General features: G+C 50.8%; 1 protein-coding gene across 11 annotated transcripts in view; it reads right to left on the minus strand.

The window, feature by feature from the left end:
• CFAP74 (cilia and flagella associated protein 74) overlaps positions 1–26,852 on the minus strand; it is a 79,305-nt gene that overhangs the window by 29,878 nt on the left and 22,575 nt on the right. For 7 of the 11 annotated variants that reach the window (XR_011996011.1, XM_072731023.1, XM_072731024.1 and 4 more), the window contains exons 2-16: positions 25,119–25,204; positions 20,673–20,757; positions 20,432–20,578; positions 18,952–19,050; positions 18,180–18,287; positions 14,361–14,534; positions 13,592–13,702; positions 13,123–13,225; positions 12,150–12,307; positions 10,864–11,068; positions 9,386–9,556; positions 8,147–8,320; positions 7,520–7,638; positions 5,261–5,327; positions 4,753–4,842 (exon numbers count right to left, since the gene is read on the minus strand). Coding sequence is in view for 10 of the 11 variants with exons in the window: in XM_072731023.1 (XP_072587124.1) it covers positions 4,753–4,842; positions 5,261–5,327; positions 7,520–7,638; positions 8,147–8,320; positions 9,386–9,556; positions 10,864–11,068; positions 12,150–12,307; positions 13,123–13,225; positions 13,592–13,702; positions 14,361–14,534; positions 18,180–18,287; positions 18,952–19,050; positions 20,432–20,578; positions 20,673–20,757; positions 25,119–25,185 (1,878 nt within the window). In the remaining variant the exon portion in view is untranslated. The remainder of the gene's footprint in view (positions 1–4,752; positions 4,843–5,260; positions 5,328–7,519; positions 7,639–8,146; positions 8,321–9,385; positions 9,557–10,863; positions 11,069–12,149; positions 12,308–13,122; positions 13,226–13,591; positions 13,703–14,360; positions 14,535–18,179; positions 18,288–18,951; positions 19,051–20,431; positions 20,579–20,672; positions 20,758–25,118; positions 25,205–26,852) is intronic. The other 4 variants (XM_072731025.1, XM_072731022.1, XM_072731019.1 and 1 more) reach the window with 2 other exon arrangements.

Consider the following 26,852-nt stretch of genomic DNA (forward strand, 5'->3'; position numbering starts at 1 on the left):
CCGGGGTTTGAATCTTGACTCCACCACATACCTGCTCTTTCTGAGGGCCTGTTCCCCAGCAAGTACTGCTGCTTTGTGCCATGAGCTGCTCTGAGAAGGCGGTGTCCACACCGTGTGGGGGTGGCTCAGGAGCCCTGGAGCATTGGTTGCTGGAGGCAACGTGTTCTGTAGCACACATCAGCTCTCCATGGCTTCTGTGAGGCTCAGCAGCCACCAGTAGAGATGCCACTGCCCTGGGGCCATAGCGCATAGGCTGTGTATAAACCTAAGTGGGGGCCCAGGGCTGCCATGGCCACGGCTGGGCCATGTGAGCACCAAGAATGGAGACTAAAAGATCAATTTAGTCTTTAGATTGTGAAATACGCAAAAGCCGTGAATCCATGAGGAAACAGGAAGAGAGAGGACCTAACTTGCCACCATGAGAAGTGATAACTACAAACTCCTTATGCTAAAGACTAGTAAAGAAGTGAAAACATAGGGAAAGCAACAAGTCAGTACTGAAAACGGCCTTCTGAGCCTCCCCTGTGGGGCTGGAGGCCAAGGGGTTGAAACCAGGGAAGCACAGCTGCCTCTCGTGACTCATCCCTCCTCAGGAAGGGGCTGCTTCAGGCAGGAGGTATGGTCATGGCTCAAACCTTGAGTTGATGGCCACACTTGGTGGGGAGGTGGCAGTTGGTGCCACACTGGGGTTCAAGACAAGGTGGCAGGGTGTTGCCATGTTACTGGCAGCATCAGTGGCAGACGAGAGAAAGACTCAGGGGACTCGGATATGACATTTGACAACAGGTGTCGAGTCTGAAGTAAAGTGAGCAGAGCCTACGGGACCATGGGTGGGCCACCATTGGTGTACTAGAAGCCACATCACAGAGGTCCTGGCAGCGGAAGACAAGGAACATGGTCCTAACTCCCAAGTTTGATGAAAGACATGAATATGGACATCAAAGCAGCTCTCTGAACTCTGAGTAATATGAACCCAAAAAGACCCATGTCGGGACACATTACAATCAAACCACTGAGACCAAGAAGGGGAGGTGATGACCCAGTGCACATGAGGCCTGGCAAGGTCATCAGCAGATTTCAGAAACTCTGGAGGCCAGAGGGCAGTGGGTGGATGTATACAAAGGGCCTAAAGGGAAAAGCTGTCAACCAAAAGCCTCTCTCCAGCAAAACATTCCTAGATGAACAAAAGTCAAGGGCCCTGCAGGAAATGCACCTGGAGCACTCTGAGGCCAAACGGGGAGGAGACTCAGGAGACAGTCACTCAAAGCCACCAGGAGAAATACAGCCTCAGTAAAGGTGAGCGCACGGGCAACATAAAAGCAAGTGTTCTTGTCACAGGGCTTTAACTGTGGGTTTTGTTCTCACATGATTTAAGAGACTAATGCTTTTTTTAAAAAGCAGGTATTAGTCTAAAAGCTAATGTTATCATCACTTTGGTTTGTAATCCACATTTTGCTTTCTACATGAAAAGAGACTAATGCGTGTGAAATATTTTGAGTTCCTGGTTTTGGACACACAGTCACAAAGATGTAATTCTGTGACATTAATACCCAAGCCGTAAAGCGGCAGACATTCTATCAGCTACTGGACTTCAGCTGCGAGAAATCCGAGTCAGGGTGCTTTAACGTCAGGATGTGAAATGGAATCCCTTGGTAACCACAAAGGAAATAGCGACAGAATGTATACAAAAGGAAATGGGAAGGAATTTAAATATTTCACTGTAAAAAAAATCAACTAAACACAAAAGAAGACAGTGATGCAGGGAATGAGGTTCAGGAAGGCAAGGAGTGGCAAACAGAAGCACGGCCTCCGCACCTACAGGCTTGACAAGGACGGACATTCTGACACATGCGGCAACAAGCATGACTCCAGAGGACAATCACAAAAGACAAATACCACGTGATTCCACTTACAAGGCACTTAAAGAATTCAAATCCCCAGACAGAAGGTGGCGAGGAGGCGCCCAGGGCCATTGCAGTTAAGTGCTGCCTGGGGACAGAGCTTCCATTCTGGAAGGCAGGAGAGTTCTGGAAAGCATGGAGGCGGTGCCTGCCCATTATGAATGCATGTAATCTACTGAAGCGTGGACTTACACTTGGCTAAGATGGTAAATCAACACAGTGTGCGATCTTGAGGGTGTCCTAGCTGGCAAACAGCGACGGGAGGTGGTTTGGGGCAGCTGGTACATGTGAGTGTGGACCAGGTAACAGGCCGGGAGGAGGCATGTGGATGTTGCAGGGGAGAATATTGTGACTATTGTGACCTCTCGTTCATTCCCGCTTTCGGTCTTGACATCCCGTGCTGTCCTGGAAAGGGGGCTTCTTTCTCTGCTCCACTGATGGAGCATGTTGCATGTGACTTGTGTTAGTCAACATTGTTAGGAGATGTGATAAGGGAGGTTGTGTGGGTGGCCCTCGTTTCCAGGGCTGTGGCTGTTATCCATGAGAAGCTACTGCTTCGTTCACTTGTATCCTGAAGTGAGCCACCTGGCCAAGCCCAACCTGACAAAATACTTGCTGCTGTGATAAGCTGCTAAATGTAGGAGTGGTTTGTTACCCAGCATCATGGCAGTAAGTGCTGACTCATTCACTCAGGAGGGGCCATGGTTGGTGGTTTCTGAAGGAGAATCTCCTTTATTCTACATGAATGTGGAAGTTTTTTAAGGCTGAGGTGTTGATATTGCTGGTTTACTGGGAAGTGGATCAGCAAAGCACACACCAGGCAGCACATCCTGAGTGGGCTATTTTTTCTGCTTTTCCTTATGTTTGAATTTTTTCTTAATTAAAAAGAGGATCAGTGATGACTACATTTACCATGACGAGCACTGAGTAATGTATAGAACTGTCGAATTGATGTTGTACACCTCCAACTAATACAACACTGTATGTCAACCACACTCCAATGATAAAAATTTAAAAAGAAAAGAATTTTAAAAGACTCAGTCCTACACAGCAGAGGTAAACAAAATGAAAAGGCAACCTATAGAATGGGAAAAATATTTGCCATCCAAAATATATAAAGAACTCACTCACACAACTCAATGGTGAAAAAAGTTTGATTAAAAATAGGCAAGGGGGATCCCTGGGTGGCTCAGCGGTTTAGCGCCTGCCTTTGGCCCAGGGCGCGATCCTGGAGTCCCGGGATCGAGTCCCACGTCAGGCTCCCAGCATGGAGCCTGCTTCTCCCTCCTCCTGTGTCTCTGCTTCTCTCTCTCTCTCTATGTCTATCATAAATAAATAAATCTTAAAAAAAATAAAATAAAAATAGGCAGGGACACCTGGGTGGCTCAGTGGTTGAGCGCTGCCTTCAGCTCAGGGAGTGATCCTGGGGTCATGGGATTGAGTCCCACATCCAGCTCCCCACAGGAAGCCTGCTTCTCCCTCTACATGTGTCTCTGCCTATCTGTTTCTCTTGTTAATAAATAAAAATAAAATCTTTTATTTTATTTTATTTTTTTTTAATTTTTTTTTTATTATTTATTTATGATAGTCATACAGAGAGAGAGAGAGAGAGAGAGAGGCAGAGACACAGGTAGAGGGAGAAGCAGGCTCCATGCACCGGGAGCCCGATGTGGGATTCGATCCCGGGTTTCCAGGATCGTGCCCTGGGCCAAAGGTAGGCGCCAAACCGCTGCGCCACCCAGGGATCCCAAAAATAAAATCTTTTAAAAAAATGGACAGAGGACCTAAACAAACATTTTTCTTTTTTTAAATAGATAATTTAAAATTAAGGCAGTTCTTATGGATGGAGCACTCAGGTGGTTGATCCATGGGGTACTACGCAGCTCTTCTCCACTACCCTGAACACACATTCTTCTAAAGGAGACATGTAGACAGCCAACAGGTGTGTGGAAAGTTACTCAACATTGTTTGTCATCAGGGAAATGCAAGTCAAACTACAATGAGGTGTCACCTCACAGCTGTTGGAACGGCTAGAATCAACAGACAGGTGTTGGCAAGGATGTGGAAAAGGGGAACCCTCATGCACTGTTGGTGGGAGTGCAAACTGGTGCAGCCACTGTGGAGAACAGTCTGGAATTTCCTCAAAAAGTTAAAAGTAGAACTACTCTGAGATCAGCAATCTCATCTCCAACAATATATCCAAGGAAATGAAACCACTAACTCAAAAAGACACCTGAAACCCCATATTCATAGCAACATTATTTACAATAACCAACCAATGGGGACAGCTTAAGTGTCTGCCAGTGGATGAACAGATAAATAAGATGGGGTATATGTACTATGGAATAAAAAAAGAAGGAAATCGTACCATTTGGAATAGCTCAGATGAACGTTGAGAGCACTTTGCTGGGTGAGAGAAGCCAGGCAGAGAAAGACACTGTACGACCTAACTTATGTGAGGAACCCACAACCCCAGCTCATGTGCAGACAGCAGAGGTGGTTTTGGGAGGTGGTGCAAAGGTACAAATCTCAGTCATCAGGCCTGGGGAGGTGTCCACAGCATGGTGACTATAATTTCAGAAGGAAATAGAGGGGACATCACAGAGCATCCGAGGTGACCGAGTCTCCTGAGATTAGCCCTGAGGTATCCTGGTGGCTGCAGGACTTGCCCCTGCTTCCCAGCATCCACATGAACACTCACTTGCTCAGAGCAGTACTTGAGCTCTCACCTGCCCAGGCCGCTGCTCCAGCCTCACCCGAGCTGTGTGGGACTGAGGCCCAGACCTGGATGCACTGCTTGGTGCCACCAAGGCTTCCCTGGAGGTACTGGCTCGGGAGTCTCTGGACTTACCGTGCATTTCTTTGTGGAGCACTTCAGTGGAACAGAAAATCCACCTGTCTGAGCCAGGAATGAGACGTTTCCTTCTAGATCTTTGTTTATCTAAAAAACAAAACACCCCAACCACCATAACGTTTGTAACTTTGCCTTGTCTTCAGAACCATGGGCTGGACCTGGGTGTGGCGGCAGCAGGAGGAGCCCCACACTGGCCACGGCCCCTTAGGACACTTGAACATGCCCCATTTAGACCCAAGAGCACCAACGGATCACACCTGCTGGCTCGCAAACCATCAGGGCAGCCTTGTAATTCTTCCTAACATCAGAAACATTGCTGAATGTGTCTGAAAACAGAACAGGGGCCTGTGTGACCCCCCACTGAGGCCCAAGTTTCCCTCCTCCAGCACCAATCACATCAATGTCTGCAGAGCCCAAGGAGAAGCAGAGACCCAGTTCCATCTACCACTCACTCACAATGGAGGAAAGTCCGTTTACATCACCTGGTTTTGGGACAGGCACTCACCATGGGCTTGAAGGTGACAAGTACTTCGCAGGACATCCCAGCTGACATGGGACCAGGGGGATCAAAGCTGCAGGCACAACAATTGACAGGATATGTAATCAGAGCAGTGGGAAGGCATAGTTGGACAGAAGCAGACACTTGAGTGGGTCTCTGCACTCCTTCCTGCCTGTGCTGGGCACTGTTGCCCAGTGCCCCAGTGCCCAGGTGCCAGGAGACACTCAAGTAACATCTGAATGTGTGCAGAGTAAGGGAGTCGATGGGCAAATAAGGCAGGTCCCCAGAGGGGGCAGATGCCACAGCGTGAGCAGTACTCACGGTTAACCTGGGGACATGAATGTGCCTTGGACCACAGGCCTAGGGTTTCAACACCAGCGAGAGGGGTGTGAGCCAGGTAGGGGACTCAACTGACCCTGCACACAGCTGGGACCCTCTGAACCCCATTTTCTGTGAAACAGGGAGATTTGAGGGCAGTCAGCCTATCTTGGTCTGGATCCTGAGTGAGAAAAAGAAGCTCCCAGAGAATTTCTAATGTGGGATGTATTTTCAGAAGGTTGGATTTTACCAAAGGTGCTTGAATTAGAAAGATATAAGCTAAAAATTTATTATTTATATAATTGTCTCCCCCCTGGCTGGTAATGACCCCACAGCACCAGGCAGAAGCAAATCCAAAATGTCTCTGGTTGGGAGGGAAGGTTTTTGATGCCACATCATAGAGACCCAGTGGGGCAGAATCTCTCTGGTGAGAAGATGGGAATCCCAGGTTGGAAAGGACACATGTAAGCCAACGACATACGTGCAGACAGTAGGGTCAAACTCCAAGGTCCTCGATTGAGAGAACGATTGAATGGTGACTTTAAAAGATGTAATATTGAAACTATCAACAGACAGAGAATCACAGATATGAGAAGGGAACAAGGTACCATCGAGATGTAGCTGCGGGCCTGAGGCAGGAGGCAGGACTTTGAGAAATGAGAAGTATGGCCACTGAAATCAGACTCAGTGAGCAATTTCAACAGCCAATTAGACCCAGAGTGAGAAGGGCCAGGTGAGCGTGGGACTCGAGACCACACCTGGACATAAGGCTGGAGAGGTGTCCACAGTTGTTCAGAGGTCTAAGTCCTCAGGGAGCCCTAACACATCTAAGAAATCAGCCCATACCTGCAGGACACGGGAGACAAGGAGGTCTCTAGGTGGCCAGAGGGAAGCCAGACAACCCACAAGGGCTGTACCTTTGGGCTGGAAGCCAACTTTGCAACAGCAATCATAGGGACCAGAAGATGGAGGGTGATAACCGCAGTGTGGGAAGAAAGTAGCTGTCAACGAGAGATTCAGCTCCAGCCCCCGCAGGGAATGCTTCAGGATCGACTCCCCAAGACACCCGCAGATCAGCATGAAGAATGAGTGGACTGCAGGTACATCCTGGGCCTCCAGGACAGGACAGGAGGCTGTAACAGTGCTAAAGGGCAATTTCTGGGCATGGTCTGCCCACATAAGCCTTTGCAGAGCGAGGAGAGTCCAGAATGCTGCTGGAAAGAGGAGGGGGCACACAGATCCCACGTCTGACCTACAAACAGTGCCCGGAAAAGAATAGCATGTCCTATGTGGGAGAAGCTGACCAGAGCCCAGGTCAGCAGGCACAGATTGTGGGGACAGGTCTCAGGGATGGGTGGTGGGTACCTGCCCTGCTCCCATGCACTCCAGCCAGGAGTCCTAGCACCATCCTGGGTCATTGTGGGCCTCCAAATCAATTAAAAGCTAGCAGAAACCAGGAAGAAACTTCCTTAAAACCAAAGGCAAAATGCAAAGGAGAAGAAAAGAGAGACACTGTAGTGGAGATAGCAGGTCTGCCTGAGAAAAATGTGGGGGAAAAAGCAAGGAAGAAGCAATATTAGGGGGGCCAGGTGGATGGGAAAAAGACCCACTCATGCACCAGTGGGGTTCTGCAGAAGGAAAGGGAAACATGGTGACAGAGTGGACATGCAGACAGATGGAAGAGACCATTCTGTGGTAGGGACAGGTCTAAGCTTCACACAGAAAAGGCCCAACAACTGCCAGGGGCATCTTGGCCAGAATGGGTGATACACTACAAGGCGGCATGTGGCCGCCACACCCGGATCATGCAAAACGAGGTTGGCCTCCAACAACACCCACACAGGGAGAGAGACAGCGCAGCCGCCAGCGGAAGGTCTCACGCGGAAGCACTGGCTGCGAGGTGGGAAGGCGTGAGAACCACCCGCAGCCCACGCCACAGCCCCTCACTCTATGTGGATGAAGTCCCGGAGATGCTCCTCCACGCCCACTAGTTTACAGTAGTTGATGGTGTATGTGGCGTTTATCAACGTGATCTTCTTCTTGTACACTTTGCCGATATCAAAATCCTGGGAAAAGCAGAGGTTATTAGGAGCCTGTTGGAGGGCGGCCGCCTCTGTGAGCATGTGGTGACTTTCCTCATATCCGATGGCCACTGTGAGGATGCCAGAGGAAGGTCTGGGGACAAGCACGAGGACCATCCTCACAGACCAGGAGCAGTTCCCCAGGTTTCCTGACCTGGGAAGAGCCCCTCTGGGGGTGCACGAAGTGCAGGGAGAGTGGGGTGGGAATTGGCTTTCTGGGGAGCCAGGTTGGTGTGGGCTAGGCCGGAGCCCTACTGGGATGGATAGATGGATGGATGGACAAGGGACTGCATGCCAGCCCCGGAGCCCCTGCAGCCTCTCCTGGCTATGAGTACGTGTGGGCACTGACCTCCTCGCTGTCCCTCTCCAGGGAGGCTGGCCCTGATCAGGGGACCCTCAGGGGCTGGTGTCTGACCCCCACCCCGTCCCCTGCACCAGGGGAGGCTGCTTGGGTCTGTCCCTCCTGCACACCCACTGGGTTCTCAGGGCTCACCTTGAAGTGAATGAGCTTGGGCTTGCTGTTGAATGGGCGACCTTTGAACTCATGCCCCGACACCACCTGCTTGTGGGTCACTCGGCTGCGCAGCTTCTCCATGGTACGGGCCAGGATGTCCTTGTCCATCTTTGTCCCATCCACGGGCTTCCTGTCTGCCTCCTCTTTGGGCACCTGAGGTTCCAGTAACAGTGGCTGGCACTAGGGGCAAGCCCAGGCCCAGAGTGGCACTCTGCCCCCGTGCCCTGGGGGGTGGCTGGGGGGCAGCGGGAGGAGGTGGCACAGAGCTAGACCCAGGGCAGCCAGGCCAGGGGAGCCTGGCATCAGCCAGCAGACCGTCCTTCAGAGAAAAAGGAAAGATGGGAAGAGCAGACGCATCCAGGGGCCCAGCAGATTTCCAGGAAGTAATGCCCAGGTGGGGTTTTTTAGATATTTGAACAGTTTACTAATTTATCCGTTTTTATTTATTTTCTATTTATATATATACTTTTTGGAAGGGGAGGAGCAGAGGGAGAGAGAGAATCTTTTTAAGACTTTATTTATTTGAAACAGAGAGAGAGCAAGCAAGAGAGCATGAGCAGGGGGAAGGGCAGAGGGAGAAGCAGACTTCCCGCTGAGCAGGGAGCCCCTTGCAGGACTGGATCCCAGGACCCTGAGATCATGATCTGAACCAAAGGCAGATGCTTCACAGTTGGAGCCCCGCACCCGGCGCCCCAGGAGAGAAAGAATCTTATGCAGGCTCTGTGCTGAGTGTGGGGTGCCTCACTGGGCTTGGTTCAGTGTCCAACTCCTGATTTTGGCTCAGGTCCTGATTTCGGGGTTGAGGAACTGAGCCCCAGGTTGGGCTCCAGGCTCAGTGGGAAGTCTGCTGCTCCCTCTCTCTCTGCCCCTCCCCGTTCCGTGCTCTCGTGTGCTCTCTCTCTCTCTCTCAAATATATAATCTTAAAGGAAAATAAGGAGCTAACGTCTCAGCAGCAACAAAGCAAAAAAAAAAGAGTTGGATGCTTCATTGACTGAGCCACTCAGACGCCCCAGTTTCCCAGATTTTTAAATCAGGCCCAGAGGAAGGTGTTGAAACTTGTAATAGGAAGCAACATTTCCCCAAGTGACATAAGTAAAGGTGCCTCTCCAAGCGATGTGAATAACCTGGCCAGGAGCTCTGTCTATGGCCTCATGCTCTGGGCCAGCAGGCGCCAGGCCGCTGTCCAGCTTCATGGCCCTGCAAGCAGAAGTGTTTACCTGGTACGGCTTATAGTCTTCCTTCCAGAGCCCAGGGATCTCCGGCTCAGCCAGCGTGTCATCCTCCCAGCTGACATTCCTGAGGTCCCCCTGGATAGATTCACTTGAAATGGCTTCCAGGAACTGAGAGGCTTTGGGGTGTTCAGCCCTGTCGCCATCCTGCAGCTTGTCCTGCAAATAGGGACTCTACAGATTAGCAAGGACAAAGTGACCCTCACCATAAGTCCCCAGGCACCAAGATAAAGGCATCTTGTTCTCTTTATCTAGGCACTAGAACATAGTCTGTTTTGTAACCTTTCCCATTTAAATGATAAATGTTGGGATCCCTGGGTGCCTCAGTGGTTTAGTTCCTGCCTTTGGCCCAGGGTGTGATCAGGACTCCTGGGGATTGAGTCCCGTTTCGGGCTCCTTGTATGGAGCCTGCTTTTCCCTCTGCCTGTGTCTCTGCCTCTCTCTCTCTGCGTCTCTCATGAATGAATGAATGAATGAGTAAATAAATAAATAAATAAATAAATAAATAAATAAAAGACAAATGTCTTTATATGGCATTAAATATTTTTTTCCAACGCCCACAAAAGAATCCACAAGATACTAATTTATGGACCTACGGGAATCTTTCTCACAGACCCTTAGTGTTGCATTATTTCTAATTTTTGCTCCTATAAATTATGCCCTGGAAAAGCCATCCATGGTTGACACCCAGCGGACGCCTGGCTCTGGGATTGGGCTGCAGTGGAAATGGGGTGTAGCCTCTTCCAGGAGACATCAGACAGAGATGGAGGAGACATTGCTACAATCGTGTGAAAGGCTCCCAAGGAAGTAGAGCGGGTGCCAATGCAGAGAAACACAGGGCACCTTGTGTAGATGGGCGGAAGGCTCCCAGGGCAGGGGACAGGGGAGGAAGTAGCAGGTGTGAAGGCCCTGGGGTGTGAGCCAGGTCAGCATGTGGGTGGGGACAGGGGGTGCAGGGGGTGGGGGTGGGGTGAGGTGCAGACTCTGCAGCCACAGGGCTGGGAAAGAGGAAAACTGAAAACCACCTCAGGCCAGATCAAGGCCCCACAGACCTGGGGTGACCTGGACCTTCAGGTCTTGGGGTGCACAAGGGCAGAAGTGGACACGCTGCACTGGGCTCTGGGGATCCTGAGTTCCCTGACCCCCACCCTCCCACCCCCACCCCGAGACAGGTAAACAGGTCACTGGCCCGGGAGCTGGAACAGAGTCTGCACTTGGTAGGGTCAATTGCATGAATGGATGGGAGAATGCACGAGAGGGAAGACGCTGGACTCTAGGGGTCCTGAACATGTTTGGCACCAGGGTGGTAACAGGCACTGGCCTGTGGTCATCAGCCCGTCTTGGTTACCCAGGGACAGGCTGGGTGGCCTCTGTTGGATCTCAGCAGAGGTCCCAACAGGGTCCCTGGGAGCATTGCCCGTCTGCTTCCCCTGGTGCTGCGAGTATTTGATGGGGCATTTGCTCACCCCAGGGAAGCTGGGAAGGGCCACTGCATCCCTCCCTTCACAAATGTCTGTGATGTAACTCCAGGTCTTCTCTCTCAGAGGTGCCTGGCCCATGGCTGGGGCAGGGGGAGACTGTTTCTTCTTCCTCTTCTCTTCCTCAGCCTCCTCTTTCAAGATCCGGTTGATGATCTCCTGCTTTCTGAGCTTCTGCTCCTCCTCGAAGGTGCTGTGGGAGAACACCACATGGGCCCAGAGGAAGTGAGACGCCAACTGCCTCTGGGGGCTCCAAGAGCCCCTCCCCAAGAGCCCCTTCCTCAGGAGCACTGGTGCGGCCCCATGGGGCACAGGGTTGCAAGGAGCTGGTCTCCACACAAGCCCCAGGCTCCTGGGAGGCAGATGAGGCCGAGGATGGCTGCCAGGCTGGATGGAGACCCAGGACTAGAGATTCCGGCAGAGCCTGGCTGCGGCCCCACCATAAACCTCCACCCAACAGGCGCTGCAGTTTGCTCCTGGTTTCCAGGCCAGCAGCTGGGCACTCCTGATGAGGCACAGAGCAAGGCCACAGTAGGGCTTGAGGCCATTTGCCCATTCACTCATCCCAGCTGCTCCTTTCTGACTCTTCCTAGGTGCCAGGCCTGTGCCAGACTAAGGGGCTTTTGGGGCTGCCCCTGGGAGCCCCTAGCAGGTGAGCTGAGGGCAAAGCTCCTGTGGTGACATTCAGGGCATAGTGACCCCCAGATGAGAGAGGCTGTCCCCTGTGAGAGAACCAGGAGGCCACACCTGGGAAGACTCTAACTGTGACCATGACTGGGGGTGGGGTCAGGGGCAGGACCTTGGGAAGCCCATCCTCCGGGGGAATTGGGGGTGGGAAGCAGGGCAGGGGTGCAGCCTGGGGGGCTGTGTACAGGGACCCTGAAGGGCTGAAGGGGGAGGATCTCAGGATTGCGAGGGGGTGTAGGACACTGAGGAGGCAGCACCGAGTGACTGTTTGGAGGAAATCAGAAAGTGGAGCCCAGGAGGGAGAGCCTAGGCTGCCCATAGCCATCCAGGGCAGGGCCCTTGGAGAGCCCAGAGCCAGACAGTGAGCCATGTTGGGGCCTCGGGGTGGCTCCTGAGAAATCAGGAAACCAGGCCAGGAATCCAAGTGGGGCCACCCTAGGGGTGATGGGGCTGGAAGGACCTGCTCTGAGGACTGGGGAGGCCCCAGAGGGGGAAGCCCAGAGAGGGAAGCAGCTTGGCTAACTAGGACGGACATGCCTCTGATGGCCCAGAGGGGCATCTCCCCTGGAGTGCTACGTTGCACGCACCGGTTCTGGGCTTCCAGCTCCTCGCACCGGCGCTGATGGAAAAGCTGCTTGAAAGCGTCCCCACCTTGGGCCAGAATCATCTCCTTCTCGGCTTGGGCTTTCTGCTCAGCCAGGTCTGCCTTGGCCTGGCTCCATGCCTGAAATTTCCGGAGTGTTTCCTTGGGAACAGAGAACAGTGAGGTTACAGCACTGGCACACGCATGTGCACATACACCCACCCCCAGAGCTTTCTGTTGAATGGGTGACATTAAATTAGTTCTGAGATGCCTGAATAGATGTTTGCAGAGCTACCCCGTCCCTGGGCCCTGCCCACCTACCAACTGACCATCCTCAGGATCCTCAGGGGTTCCCCTGACATGCTGTCTTCTGCAGCTCTGCAGGATGGGCTGCCAGCCTTGGATCTTTGCTGTTTCTTAGCCACACTGGGCTTTCCTCCAAGAGGCCTGCTCTCTCTTGCCTCTGAGACTTTGCAAATGCTGTTCCCCTTCATCCCCTTTCCACTTCCTAAGACTAACTTCCACAGCCCAGGCCCCAGGCAGATGCCACTTCCCCCAGCGAGGTCCTGGGCCCCTGCACGTGGCCTCACCCAGCCCTGGTCCTCCTGGAGCCTTGTCATCACTCCTCCCATAGACAAGGCCCCCTGAGGACAGGTTTGTGCTGCTTTCTTCCCTGCCAGCTAGGCATCTGGCTAGAGCCAGCACAGACCTGTGGGTGATGGATCCTTGGGGAACCATGGTGGACCCCCAGGCAGCCACTTGTGGTGAGTCTGAGGACCCAGGATCTGTCCCAAGAAGCAGGGATTCAGGACAGGGTAGGGCAGACTGAGCAGTGTGCAGGTATAGAACAGCCTGGACAGGCTCCTGGAGGATTGCACGGGGCCCTGAGGGTGTCGGGAGGCTCTCACACTGTCCCTCCTGGATTGCGATGTGCCCTGCGGGCAAAGGTCGATGACAGATTTTGAGCGGGTGCCTACCCTGTTGGCAGTGATGCTGTTCTTCAGAGCCAGCACGGCATCCATGCGCCTCTTCATGTGCTCCCGGGACTTCATCTCCTCCTCCTTCTCCTGCTCGCGAATTCTGGAGGAAGGTGGATTTTTCACCAGAAGTACCAAGGTCATACTGACATGCTAGTACAGAACTGGAAGGAGCCTGGGGGTTGGTTGTGTCCGCCAGGAAAATAAAATACATGCAAAGTGCTGTGTTGAATGTCACGAGGAAACACTGAAGCATGTTTCTCTGGACTAGAGGCTCCTGCCATTTTATGGTAGGTCCTCTTCTGAAAATAAAGGGCGATCAGGGCAAAACTGAAAACAAGTTTTACTATTTTTTGACAGTCAGGTGATGATTTAATAGTAAAATTGGGGAATTTTAAACAAAAACAAAGGATCCATTCTTATATTTCTCCTCCAGGGTATCAACAGGAAGAGGATCTGAATATGCTACCTTCTCAGGGAAGCCTTCAGGAACTTCACTGCGATCCTGTGATTCTTCTGGGCATCTTCCACCAGCTTCTGGTGCCTGAGCACATGATCTTTCTGGAGGCACATGGACTTCCTGCTGGTGCATGGGGCAGTGGGAACAGAAACCCGGGCCCAGCAGCTCTGGAGGGGCCACACCCACCCAGGGGAACAGGTGTCCCTAAGGCACAGGGTGGCAGCACCTGAGTGCTTGTGCCGAGGACAAGGGCCAGGAGGGGGACTCGGGGCAGAGCTGGCACCAAGGGCAGGATGAGAACCAAGCTGGTGGGGAGGGGTGGGTGAGGACTCTGTGAGTGACCAGGGGCTTGGCTCCCACAGAAACAGCGGAGAAAGCTGGCAATGGGTTGGCTGGCATGAAGAGGGGCAAGAGTAGAGTGGACCTCGGGGAAGGATTGAGAGCTAAGGAGATGGGGACTACACCAGGGGAGCAGGAGTGGGTGCTCCTTTGCAGTGGCCGGAGCTGGGCCCTGTGGCCCCGACACCCCTGCAGACGCTGCTCTGCCCTGCTTGGGAACCTGGCCAACTAGGAGGCTGCTGGACAGGAGCTACACCTGGGGAGTGGGGCCTGAGCCTCTGGGAGCAGCCAGAGCAGGGATGGAAAGGAAAAGTGGATGTTAAGGTCACTAAGTAGGGGGTCGCAGGGGGACTCTGGCCAGGGGTGGGGCTCAGGCAGGACCACAGGCAGGCTGGTTACCAAGAAGCAGCAGGTCCCCTGGCAGGTCCTTGCCACCCACCTGACTCTCAGCAGCCGGTTCCGCTTGATCTTCTCTGAGGCCTCCTCCTCCTTGCGGAGCTGCTTGGCCGCCTGCTCCCGGAGGTACTTCCTGCTGGTCACCTCCTCCTCTTGGGCAGACTTTCGGACATCCTCCAGCTGTCCCTCCTGGATTGCAAGGTGCCACATGGTGTTCCTTCAAACAAGAGGCACTTTTGTTGGAGACCTGGGGCCGTACCCTCTGTGGAGCATCCACTCCCGGGTCTGTGAGGGCCTGGACATCCAGGTTTAACAAACAGTACTGAAGGGCAGCTCCTCCTCCTGGGAGCCCTCTGGGCCTCAGTTGCTAGAGAGCAAGGCTCCCCCTGTACCTGCAGCACCCCTGGGCCCTGCCCTGTTCCAACCTGGGTCTCCCTTCCTTGAGTGCCCACGGGCACTCACCTGCACCTGCTCCACCTGGTCTGAGCACTGATGTGGCACCCTGAAATAGGCCAGGGACACAGGTAGGAGATGCTGCCTTTGAAGGGGGCTTCCTGGGATGCTTGGTGGCTCAGTTGTTGAGCACCGGCCTTTGGCTCAGGGCGTGATCCCGGGTCCTGGAATCAAGTCCCACATCAGGCCCCCCGTAGGGAGCCTGCTTCTCCCTCTGACTATGTCTCTGCCTCTGTGTGTGTGTGCCACTTGTGAATAAATAAAATCTTTAAAAAAAAAAATGAAGGAGGCTCCTGTGGCATTGGGATGCAGTACAGACAGGGCATGGAAGGGAGGTGGGCTGGATGGGCAGCAGGAATGTTTGAGCATGGCTGATTGGTTATGGGGTCCTCAGGCCTGAAAAATATGTGGTCAGAGGGAGGTGACAATGGAAGGAAGGTCAGAGGGCCAGAGATGCTGCTGGCCTGGAGGACAGGAAGAGGGATGAGCCCAGGAAGGAGCATGCCTCTAGGAGCCGGAAGGGACCTGAAAGCAGCTCTCGCTAGAAAGGAAGGCACCCCTGCCAACTCCTTGGCTTTAGCCCAGGGAGGTCTGTGTGGGCATTGACCTCAGGAACGTGAGATACCTGCATGCTGTCTGCGGCAGTGACAAAAGGAATGTTACTGCTCTCAGGCTGGTGCCTGAGCACGACACTCTACCTTGGAGGCTGGCTGGGAAGCGGCACAGAGCCCACGGAGTGAGCGAAGCCCTGCCTGCCCTGCCCATGACCATTCTGACCTCTGGTGAGACAGAAGTTTGAGTCCAAGGACACAGCAACTGTGCGATGTGGGCCACCTGTCATGAACTTCATGTTTTGCTTATCGTGTGTCTCCTATTACCACAAAAACAGAGGCTCCCTGGGCATGGCTTTTCATTTGCTCTATTCACTGATGAATCCCAAATGCTTAGAACAGTGTTTGGTATGTAGCAGGTGCTTTACTACTATTTGCTGAATGACTACGTGAGTAGCACTACTTGAGACACCAGGCCGCAAATTCAGGTGCCTTGCTAGCACCCCAGTGCACATGAGACCCCTGGAGGAGGCCTGGCCTCCCCCACCCACACCTGGGGCCTCCTCAGAATCCCAGACTCATGGATACTTCTGCCCAGCACGTGGCTGGAAGCAACACAGGATGGCCCGAAGGCACGTCCTCCTTGAGAGCAGAGCTCCAAGAACCTGCATCTGGTCAGTCAAATCACCTGAGGGACCACCTGTGGAGGCTGCAATCTGCAGAGACCCTGCAGCACTGCAGGTGTGGCTGGTGGCCCAGAGGTCAATGGCCTGACTTACAGAGGCATCAAGTGGGCAAACTTCTCAGAACTGGCCCAGAGCATGAGGATATCGGGACCCCATCTGAGAGAATCCTCTCATCAATGAGGCAGACAGATTTGCCCTCTCCAGGGCCGAGCTGGCCCCACTCTGCACATGTCCCTCAGGACCCAGATGGCCTTCCACTATGGTAGATGCAGTGATTCGGGCCCTCAGGAATGATCACTTCCTCTGCATACAGGGCTTCCTTCTTCACCTGTGTCTTTGTCACTGCTGTGATTCCGAGGAGGCACAGTGGCTAAGCTCATCATGCAGCCCCATGACTTCCACACAACGACATAATTTCAGAGAGGACAGTGCTGAGATGGTGTAAACACCCAGATCACCACTTGCCAGGTGCCTCAAGTGCATAGTGGCTGGTTTTGCTGGGGAACTTGAGACTCAGTATGAGGTGACCAGTCTCCAAGATGACAGCCTGTGACCCTGCCTCCTGTATGCACACTCCTGAGTCTGCACCCACCTGGCCCCATGGTTGATCCAAACGTGGCAGAAATAATGGGATGTCACTTCTGAGATGACTCTGGGGCTTTTGCTTTGCTACTGCCCCCTCCCTCCAAATTGTTCACCCTGGGGCTCAGTGCCCTGTCACAAGTAGCCCTAGAAGGAGGCCCATGTTGGGTGGAACTGAGTGAGCAGAGGCTGATACCCCAGCCCAGTGAACCTTCCAATGATACTGCCTTGGCTGACACCTCATGGGAGACCCTGAGCCAGAACCCCTCAGCTACACTGCTCCTGGGTTCCAGACCGTCTAGGATGGCTGAGGTAATAAATGCTTGTCATGTTTAACTGAGGATGCACCAGATTACCCCTACATGCGAGAACACAGGTGCATCTGGGGATCTGACAAGGCAGGAGCTCCAGGGTTTTTGCCATTCTAGTAAAGACTACTGCCCACCTGGGTGCTGGTTGGTGAGACCTGGCTCTGTAGCCAACTGTCAAGCAAGGGCCACACAAATGCCCATTGTCCTTCCTTGCTTGCTCACAAATAGATCTACCATCCTGGCCACCTTACTCTCACCCCTCTCCCCATTAGATTTTGGGGAGGGTGTTATGCTTTAACACGGGACCCAGGAGATCAGACCAGCTTGTGTCTAACTCACAGGAAGGATGGGTTATACACAGATTCCTGGCCCCAAGAGTCGCCAATGGGGGGGTGGGGTGGGCAGCTGTGGTTCTTCCAGCAGAGGGGTGGCCTGTCGCCGACGCCCTGTCCAGGTCTGTCTATGCCCTCTTGCTCCTGGGGGAGGGGGTTACCGTGCAGGGAAGCAGGACATGAGGGACATGACCCATCTGATTCCCTCCTGAAATCCCTTTTTTGCTTCAACTGGCTAGAGGCAATGCTCATGTTCACAGCCTGGTCTGGAAAATATTAAAGACAATGTAACAGTCTCTTTTCTGGGGGATGCTTTTACAAAGGTTGTGAAACACTTTTTAATCTTTTTTTAAGGGAGAGTGTGAGCAGGGAGGGGCTAAGGGAGGAGAATCTCAGGCAAACTCTCCAGCCTAGAACTTGGGGTGGGGCTCCATCTCCTGACCCTGAGATCAAGAGTCAGACGTTCAACTAACTGAACTGAGCCTGTCAGGTGCCCCCAAAACAATTTGTAAAATGGTGCTGGTGAGGGACACTTGGGAGGCTCAGCAGGTGAAACATCTGCTTTCCTCTTAGGTCGTGATCTTGAGGTCCTTGGACAGAGCCCCACATTGGGCTCCCTGCTCAGTGAGGGGGTCTGCTTCTCCCTCTACCCCTCCCTCCACTCATGCGCTCTCTTTCTCTCTCAAATAAATCAATAAAATCTTTTTTAAAAATGGTGCTGGTGGTTCTTGGGAAGCACAAAGCAGGAAAGGGGAAAAGGAAAAGAAGCAGATTTCATAGTTCTTAAAAATGTAAGCACACATGGAAAAAGTGGGAAACATTTAAAAAAATGTGAAGTCTTATCCTTTCAATGATTTCATCAATGAGCTCCCTTCCAATTTCTTGGCAGTTAAAGTCAACACTCAATACTCCACCCACAGGAAGGCTGCCTGCCCCGCCTCACTCACTCGCTCTTCTGCAGCAGGGCCGTGATCTTCGACTGCAGGTCTCTCTCGTTGTCTAGCTCCATGCACAGGCGTCTGGACACTGCCTGGAGGCGGCCCACGGCGGCGCTGCTGATGCACAGGGGCAGGGGACAAGGGAGGCTGGGAGGCGGTGTCAGCCCGGCCCTGAAAGCCTCCCTGCAGCTGCCACCCCACAGGCCTTCCCGGTGATGCCCTTGAGAGAAATCTGTCTATACCAGCCAATGGGGATGGCAGTGGGTGTGACCTCCTACACCCACCTCTGGCTGCTTGGCCAGGCATAGAATTTGCTGGAGAACCTGCCCTGGTTACACCCCTGCCCACTTTCCTCATGTTTCTTCCCCTAAGCCCATTGGTATCCCTGCACTGTCACCACAGGGTGGCCCCTCTGTTCGGGGTCTCTTGGGGTTTTGCACAACTTCACTCTCCAGAAGGTTCTTTCCTGGTTACTACAGAGAAGCTGTTTCTGTCACTCAGGTCCTGGCCTGGAGGTAATTTCTCAGGACACCTCCCTGGGCATCTGCCTCAAAGTGATTACCCCTCCTGACCTCATGGCCATCAGCTTTCTTGTCCTTGTGATCATTTGTTTGTTTCCATTTGGGGTTGTGTGTTTCCCACCCTGGAGGTCAGCTAGGCTGCTTCCTCGTGTACCTCAAGGCCACAGGTGTTGGTACAGGTCATGGTTGGAGTGGGCCCGGATGCCCCTCTTTTGCATGGCACTAGTCAGCCCCCTCAGTGCCCAGTGCGCAAGACCTACGTGTTGTTGGCCTCTCTTCCCGCAGCCACCTCAGCTGCCACGCTCGCTTGTTGTTTGGTGATGAGATCTATCCTCTGGCGGCAAGCACGCAGCTCTCCTCTGAAAGTAAACCAGAATCTGAGTAAGTGGTTCTCTGGAATTCAGTCTCTCTGCATGCCTTCCCGCAGATGCCTCGATGATTACCCATCTTCAGAAAAGGACAGTGGGGCTCAGGGCAGGGTGAGGTCTAGGCCTTCACAGACTAGGTTGGTATTTCCCTCCAGCTCTCCTTGCTTAGGCTAGGTGCTGCAGTCACCTGTCCCCCTCACCCAGGCCAGGGGCTGAGGTCACCTGTCCCCCTTGCCCGGGTCAGCAGCCAAAGTCACTTGTCCCCTCTCAATCAGGCCAGGAGCTGAGGACACCTGTCCCCTCTTACCCAGGCCAGGGGCCATGTCACCTGTCCCCTCTCACCCAGGCCAGGGTCTGAGGTCACATCATCTCTCCAGGGATTTCTCTCACATAAGCAAGCTGCATGATCAGGGTATTGGACATCTGTTTTCTGAAAGCCACCTGTGTGACCTCCTCCCAAATGAAAATTAACATGAACCAGCACAAATGAACGAGCTCAGGCATGTAAAGGGCACAGGCAAGAGGGCATCCAACTGTGGCACCTCATCCGTGTTCTAAAACCCACAGACCCAACAGCCAGCCAGCCAGTGTGTGGGCCTGGATTGAAACCTGATGCAGAACTCTAGCTCCTGTGATGAAAACGGCAGAACCAAACTCGCTCTAAGCTGCCCTGTGGACCTGGATGCGGCACAGGTAGGGAGAGGTCCATTTCCTTAGGGAAAGTAACTTATAGCAAAAAGAAATCACGTAAATGCACACATGTCTTCCAGAGAAAGAAACAATGGGAAAAGGTTAACGGTGGTGTAGGGGTGACAGCTATAACCATCTTCAAAACTTTCCGACTTTTCTGTGTTTCTTCACAGACATTGGGGATCACCTATATCCCTGCGGGTGCTGACGAAGGGGCCTGTGGGGCACGCAGGGGCACCTGAGGGCAAGCCCCATACAGGGCACTCGCCAGGTCCAGGCCCAGCGGGGGCGACCAGGGCACCGGCTGCAGCTTCACCTGACCACAGCCCCCAAGGCAGGAGGTCTGCCCATCCAGGACTCCAGGACCGCCTCCAGGTCCAGCTCCAGGGCCTCCAGAACAAGGGTAGCCCCGCCCACAACCACTTGCCCCGCCCCACCCCGCCCCCACCACTACTCGCCACGCCCACCGCCCCTCGGCTAACTTGATTTTCTTTTTCTTTATTTATTAGAGAGAGAGAGAGAGAAAGAAAGTGAGGAAAGGGGTGAGGGAGAGGGAGAAGCAGACTCCCCACGGAGCCCAGAGCCTGGAACAGGTGGTGGGGGTTGCCAGGCCCGTGGTGGGACCGGATGCCAAGATCATGACCTCCACTGAGGTCAGACTGAGCCCCCTGGCGCTCCTCACCTGCTTTTCTGAATGAAAAGCTCTTTCTCTTCTCGCAGCTTCTCTAGGTGGCTCCAGGTCTTCCGCAGGTGGCAGGCCTTGAGTCTATCCGGGACCGCTGGTCTCTTCTTACTTTTATCAGCATCTGTGCTCTGCTTTCTCTGTGGGCTGAATGTAGAAGGGACACCACCTGACCTCGCTGCCCAGCTCAGCCTCTCTACAGAGGATGCCCAGGCTGGGCTTGCCCACCCGCATCATTTACCAGCAGTATCCCAAGTCAGTGCTGTTTTCAGCTTCTGGAGGAAGAAACTCAGCCTCATATTCTGGATCCTCTAGGTCCTCTCTTTCTAGAAATTGAGGCAAGAGAGAAAACAGAGCAGATATAGACATTCAAGTCTGAAGCCCTGGGATAAATCCAGAGAGCTCACACTGACAGGCAACTATGCTGATGGCACCTTAGAACCATGGTTCTCAAAGTGTGGCCCACCCAGGGAACCCTGATGTGAGTGCCTGAAACCCTTCTAGAGTGTCTGCAACATCAAAACTATTTTCTTAATAATACTAAAACATCATTGTCTTTTTCACTCTCATTTCTTAAGTGTAGAGTTTTGCAAAAGCCACATGACTATGAATCACAACAGACTAACTTCGATGAGATATGAGGATTCAACCATCTTCTGATAAATCAGACTCTTTCTGTTATAGTAGTTTCAGTTTTGCTAATTTAAGTGAATATTAAAAATTTTCAGCTTTAATATTTAATACAGCAAATATTAAAAGATACAATTAACATAAAAGTTCTTTGAGTCTTCAATAATTTTTAAGAATGTAGAGGTTCTCTGACAGAAAAGTTTGAGAAATACTTAGACTTCCAGCAAAACATGGCCAATCTACACAATACCATATATTACTACTCCTTCATTAAATCTCAGTGAAAATGACTGGAAAGGAATTAAAAAAGGCATCAGTGCAAATCACAAGGAGTATAGGAAGGAGAGTGGACAAGAAAACCCTATACAATTTTAGAAGATGGAAAGGTGGGCACTGATTTACCTCAGCACATTCCACCATACCTTACCTCACCATACCTCACCTAATCTCACTCAGTTCACCTCAACTCATGTCACCTGACCTCACCTCACCACACCTTACCTCATATCACACCTCAACTGACCTCACCATACCTCCATACCTCATCTCATCTCACCTCACCATACCTTACCTCATATCACCATACCTTGCCTCACCTCACTATACCCCACTTAATCGTACCTCAACTCACCTCATTTCACCTTACCTCATATCACCATTCCTCACCTAACCTCAACACACCTCATCTAATATCACCTCAGTTCACCTCACTTCATCTCACCACACCTCACCTCACTATACCTTACCTCGCTTCACCTCAACAAACCATACCTCACTTCATCTCACCTCACCACACCTTACCTCACTACACCACACTTCACCTTATCTCACCACATCTCACCTCAACTCACCATTTCTCAAAAATCTCAACTCACCTCACCTCATCTAACTTTACCTCACCTTACTCCAAAACAACTCACCTAATCTCACCTCCATTTATCTCACTTCATCTCACCACACCTCACCTCACCATATCACAAACCACATTACACTACACCATGCCTATTCTCACCTCAATCACCATACCACATCACACCACACCTCACCTCACCTCACCAAACCTCACATCACCACACCTTACCTCACCTCACCATACCACAACTTACCTCATCTCACCACACTTTACCTCATCTCCTCTCACCTCACCATACCTGACCAAATTTCACAATACCACAAGCCACACCACACCATGTCTCATCTCACCTCACGTCACCATACCATGCCACTCCACACCGCACCTCATCTCACCACATCTCTCCTCATGTCACATCAACATACCACATCACTCCATACTTCATCTTACCTCACCTTACCACATCTCACCTCACTTCACATCGTACCTCACCTCACCACACCTCACCTCCTCTCATTTAACCTCACTTCACCATAGCTCACCCATCTTATCCCACTATACATCACACCTCACCTCATCTACCTTACCTCACCTCAAGATACCACATGATACCTCACCTCAAACACCTCACCTCACCATCCCTCATCTCACCAAACCTCACAACCCACAAACCATACCATACAACACCACACCTCACCTCATCATACCACATTCCACGTCTCACCCTACAAAACCTCACTTCACCACACCTCACCTCACCTCATCATACCTCACCTCAACACACCACATGCACCACATGATACCTTACCTCAACATACCTCACCGTACCTCACCCCACTACATCTCTCCTCACCCCACTACATCTCATCTTATCTCATTGCACCACACCTCACTTCACCACACTACACTTCACCATACCACACTTCACCTTACCTAACTCCACCTCACGTAACTTCACCTCACCTCACTTCACCTAATCTCACTTCATTTTACCATACCTCCCCTCAATCACCACATTTTACCTCACCTTACCACATCACAACTCACGTCACCTCACTACTCCTTACCTCACTTACTAAACCTTATCACACCACAAACCAAACCATACCACACCATATCACTTCACCTCATCGCACCATACCTTACCTCACCTCAATCACCATACCACATCACTCCACACCTCAATTGACTTCACCTGACCTCACCTTACCACACCTCACTTCACTACACCACACCTCATGTCCTCACACCTTACCTGACCTCACCACACCACAACTCACCTCATCTTACCCACACTTTACCTCATTTCATCTCACCTCACCACACTTCAGCTGACCAGATCTCACAATACCACAAACCACACCACATCACATCTCATCTCACCTCACATTGCCATACCATGCCACTCCATACTTCACCTCACCTCATCCCACCTCCCCACTTGTCATGTCACCACACCTTACCTACCCTTATCTCACTTCACCACATCTCACCACACCTCACCATACCTCATCCATCTCACCACACCATATCTCACCTCATCATACCTCACCTTACCTCAAGACACCTCACCACATCTCACCTCACCACACCACACCTCACCTTACCATACCTCACCTCAACTCAAGACACCTCACCATACCTCACCTCACCTCACTACAGCTTATCTCACCAAACCTTACAATACCACAAATCACAGCATATCACACCTCACCTCACCATACCACACTCCACATCTCACCTCACTAAACCTCACATCACCACACTTCACCTCACCTCACCACACCACATCAGACCATACCTCACCTCAACACACCACATGATATCTCACCCCACCTCAATATACTTCACCCATATCTTACCTCACCCCATTGCATCTCACTTCACCTCACCACAGTTCACAACACCACACCATAACATACCTCACCACACCACACTTCACCATACATCTTTGTGTATGGTGAAGTATATTGTGTATGGTGAGTACATCTTACTCACTCACTTCGCCTTATCTCACCACACCTCACCTCACCTCACCATATCTCACTTCACCAGATTTCACTTCACCACCACACCATACCTCACCTCACCAACCTTACCTTACCTCACCTTACCACATCACACTACACCTCACCACACCTCACCTCACCACCTTACACCACTATAAACCACATACCACACTTCACCTCACCTCAACACACCATACCTCACCTCACCATACCTGACCTCACCACCACATCTGACCTCATGTCATGTCACCATATCTCACCTCACCTTACCACATCTTACTTCACCTCATCACACCTCATTAAACTTCGCTTCACCTCATCACACCTCATCAAACTTCACTTCACTTAATCACACCATACCTTACCTCAGCTCACATCACCATATCACGCAATACCACACCTCATCATCTCACATCACCTCACTAACCTCACCACACCTCACACCAGACCTCTGCATCACACCTTACTTTACCACACCTCACATCAGCTCACTTCACCTCACCACATCTCACCTTACCACACCATACCTCACCATGTCATAACTCATCTCACCACATCTCACCACACTTCATTTACCTCATCTCATTACACCTCACCATACCTCACCTCACCACACCACACTTCAGCCCATCTCACTTGATCACCTTACCCTTACCATACTTCATATGATCTCATCTTGCCTCATCTCACAATACCTCACACGACTTCACCTCACATCACCATGCCTCACTATACCTACTTCAGTACTGAGAAAGAAGCCATGCTGGGGGTAGATGGAGGACCAAGGATATTAGTCCAAGTTGGATTGTCCTGCCTGGTGCCCAGCATCAGCCTACATCAAAGCACATCTTAGAAAATATTTGAGATTATCAGTGATTTTTTTTAATCTAACAGCTTTCAGGCAAAGAAAACAAAAATAGGTCATATTCAAAGGGTTGGGATAAAAATGGCATCATATTTCTCAATAGAGATGTTAGAAAATAGAAAACTATGTTCTGCCACTTTCAAGATTCTCAGCCATAATTTATCTTTCTTTCAACTAAAGACAGAAAAAAAATAAGCTCCTTCTTTGAGAAAAAAATAAGCTTAAAAGATGTAGTCTTTCTTATGAAAAATAATTAAAGGAAACTATGAAGCACATCATTTATCTTCATTTTTGCTAAACACCTGTTATTTGTGAAAAGACCTTTATTACCATCTTCCAAAAGTGGGACACTGTCCAAAAGCTCCTTCTTAGGGAATAGGCTAGCATCTTCTTCCATCTTGGGAAGCAGAAATTAGCTACAAAAAAAATTATTACAGACATGCATGAATAAGATCATAGTTTAAAAAAATAAATCTTGGATTTCATAAGAATTATTAATTTCTCATATAAAAGACATTAAGAAAATGGATAAGCCACAACCTAGGAAAAAATATTTTTTAAAAAGATTTTATTTATTTATTCATGAGAGACACAGAAGGAGAGGGAGATGCCGGCTCCCTGTAGGGAGCCTAATGTGGGACTGGATCCCTGGACCCCAGATCACAACCTGAGCCAAAGGCAGACGCTCAGCCACTGAACCATCCAGGTGCCCCTAGGAAAAAGTATTTGTAGCACATAAATCTGACAACAGTCTTATATCCAGAATATATAATGAGCCCCTAAATATCAACAATATAAAGTCCAACTCCAACTAAAAAAGTACAGAGGGGATTCCTGGGTGGCTCAGCGGTTTAGTGCCTGCCTTCGGCCCAGGGCCTGATCCTGGAGTCCCAGGGTCAAGTCCCTCATCGGGCTCCCTGCATGGAGCCTGCTTCTTCCTCTGCCTGTGTCTCTCTTCTCTCTCTCTCTCTCCCTCTCTCTCTCTCTATGTGTGTGTGTGTCTCATGAATAAATAAATAAAATCTTTTTAAAAAAAGGTACAGAAATTTTAGGACAGACATCGTAAGGGAAGATACACAAATGGTCCATAAGCTTGTGAAACTGTGTGCAGCAGCATTGGTCACTGGGGAAATGTGAAGTAAAGCCAGAATGAGACACTGCCGTACACCTATTAGAATGCCTAAAATAAAAAATATAAATACTAAGTCATAACACTAAATGTTGACATAGACTTACTGTGTGACACAGAAATCCTACTCAAGATATGTGCCCAAGAGAAACAGAAATATGTCCTTAAAAGAATATTGTACACGAATGCTTTTGGCAACCTTACTCATATAGCCCCCAACTGGAAACAACCCAAGTGTCCATCTCTGGGAGATGGAACACTGCTCAGTGACAAGATGAACGAAACTGATCCATGAAAACATGTGGATGGATCTCAGAAACATTATGTCAGGTAAAGAAAGCCATAATACAAAAGACAACTAAGAAACCCAAATGCAGGCAAAACAAATTGCTAGTAATAGTGGTTTCTGGGTTAAAGGCAGGGAATGGGGTGGGGCATGAAGAACATGGTGGATAGGGGATGTTCTAGATCTTGTCTGGAGCAGGGGTTACACAGGTGTACATCATTATAAAAACTCATCCAAGAGAACATTTAAGATATGTGTGTGATACAGCATGTTATACATGTTACAGTACAGTTCAAAATCAATTCTTAAGGAATTTCAGAATATTCATTGCACTTTGGTTATCATTTGGGGAATGTTAGGAGCTTGTCTGTATAGAACTTGGTACGGAATGTTGTTATTATGCAGGAGATACTAAAATTGTAGATGAATTTGTTTTTCATTGCTTAATTTAGCAATTGCTTCAGAATAATTTGCTGAAAAATATTTTCAAAGCCTAACAATGTTTCCTGCATAAATCATTAATAAGCCAATGCTAGTAATTCATTTTGTAAAATGCTATAAAGAAACAATCATGGGTTACAATTTTGAGAGGCAGAATTTTAAGGCATCTTATAAAATGCCAACAATATTCCTCTCACTTGAAAAAAGT

Source organism: Vulpes vulpes, chromosome 12 (assembly GCF_048418805.1).
Source record: "Vulpes vulpes isolate BD-2025 chromosome 12, VulVul3, whole genome shotgun sequence".
In the NCBI taxonomy this organism is placed as follows: domain Eukaryota; kingdom Metazoa; phylum Chordata; class Mammalia; order Carnivora; family Canidae; genus Vulpes; species Vulpes vulpes.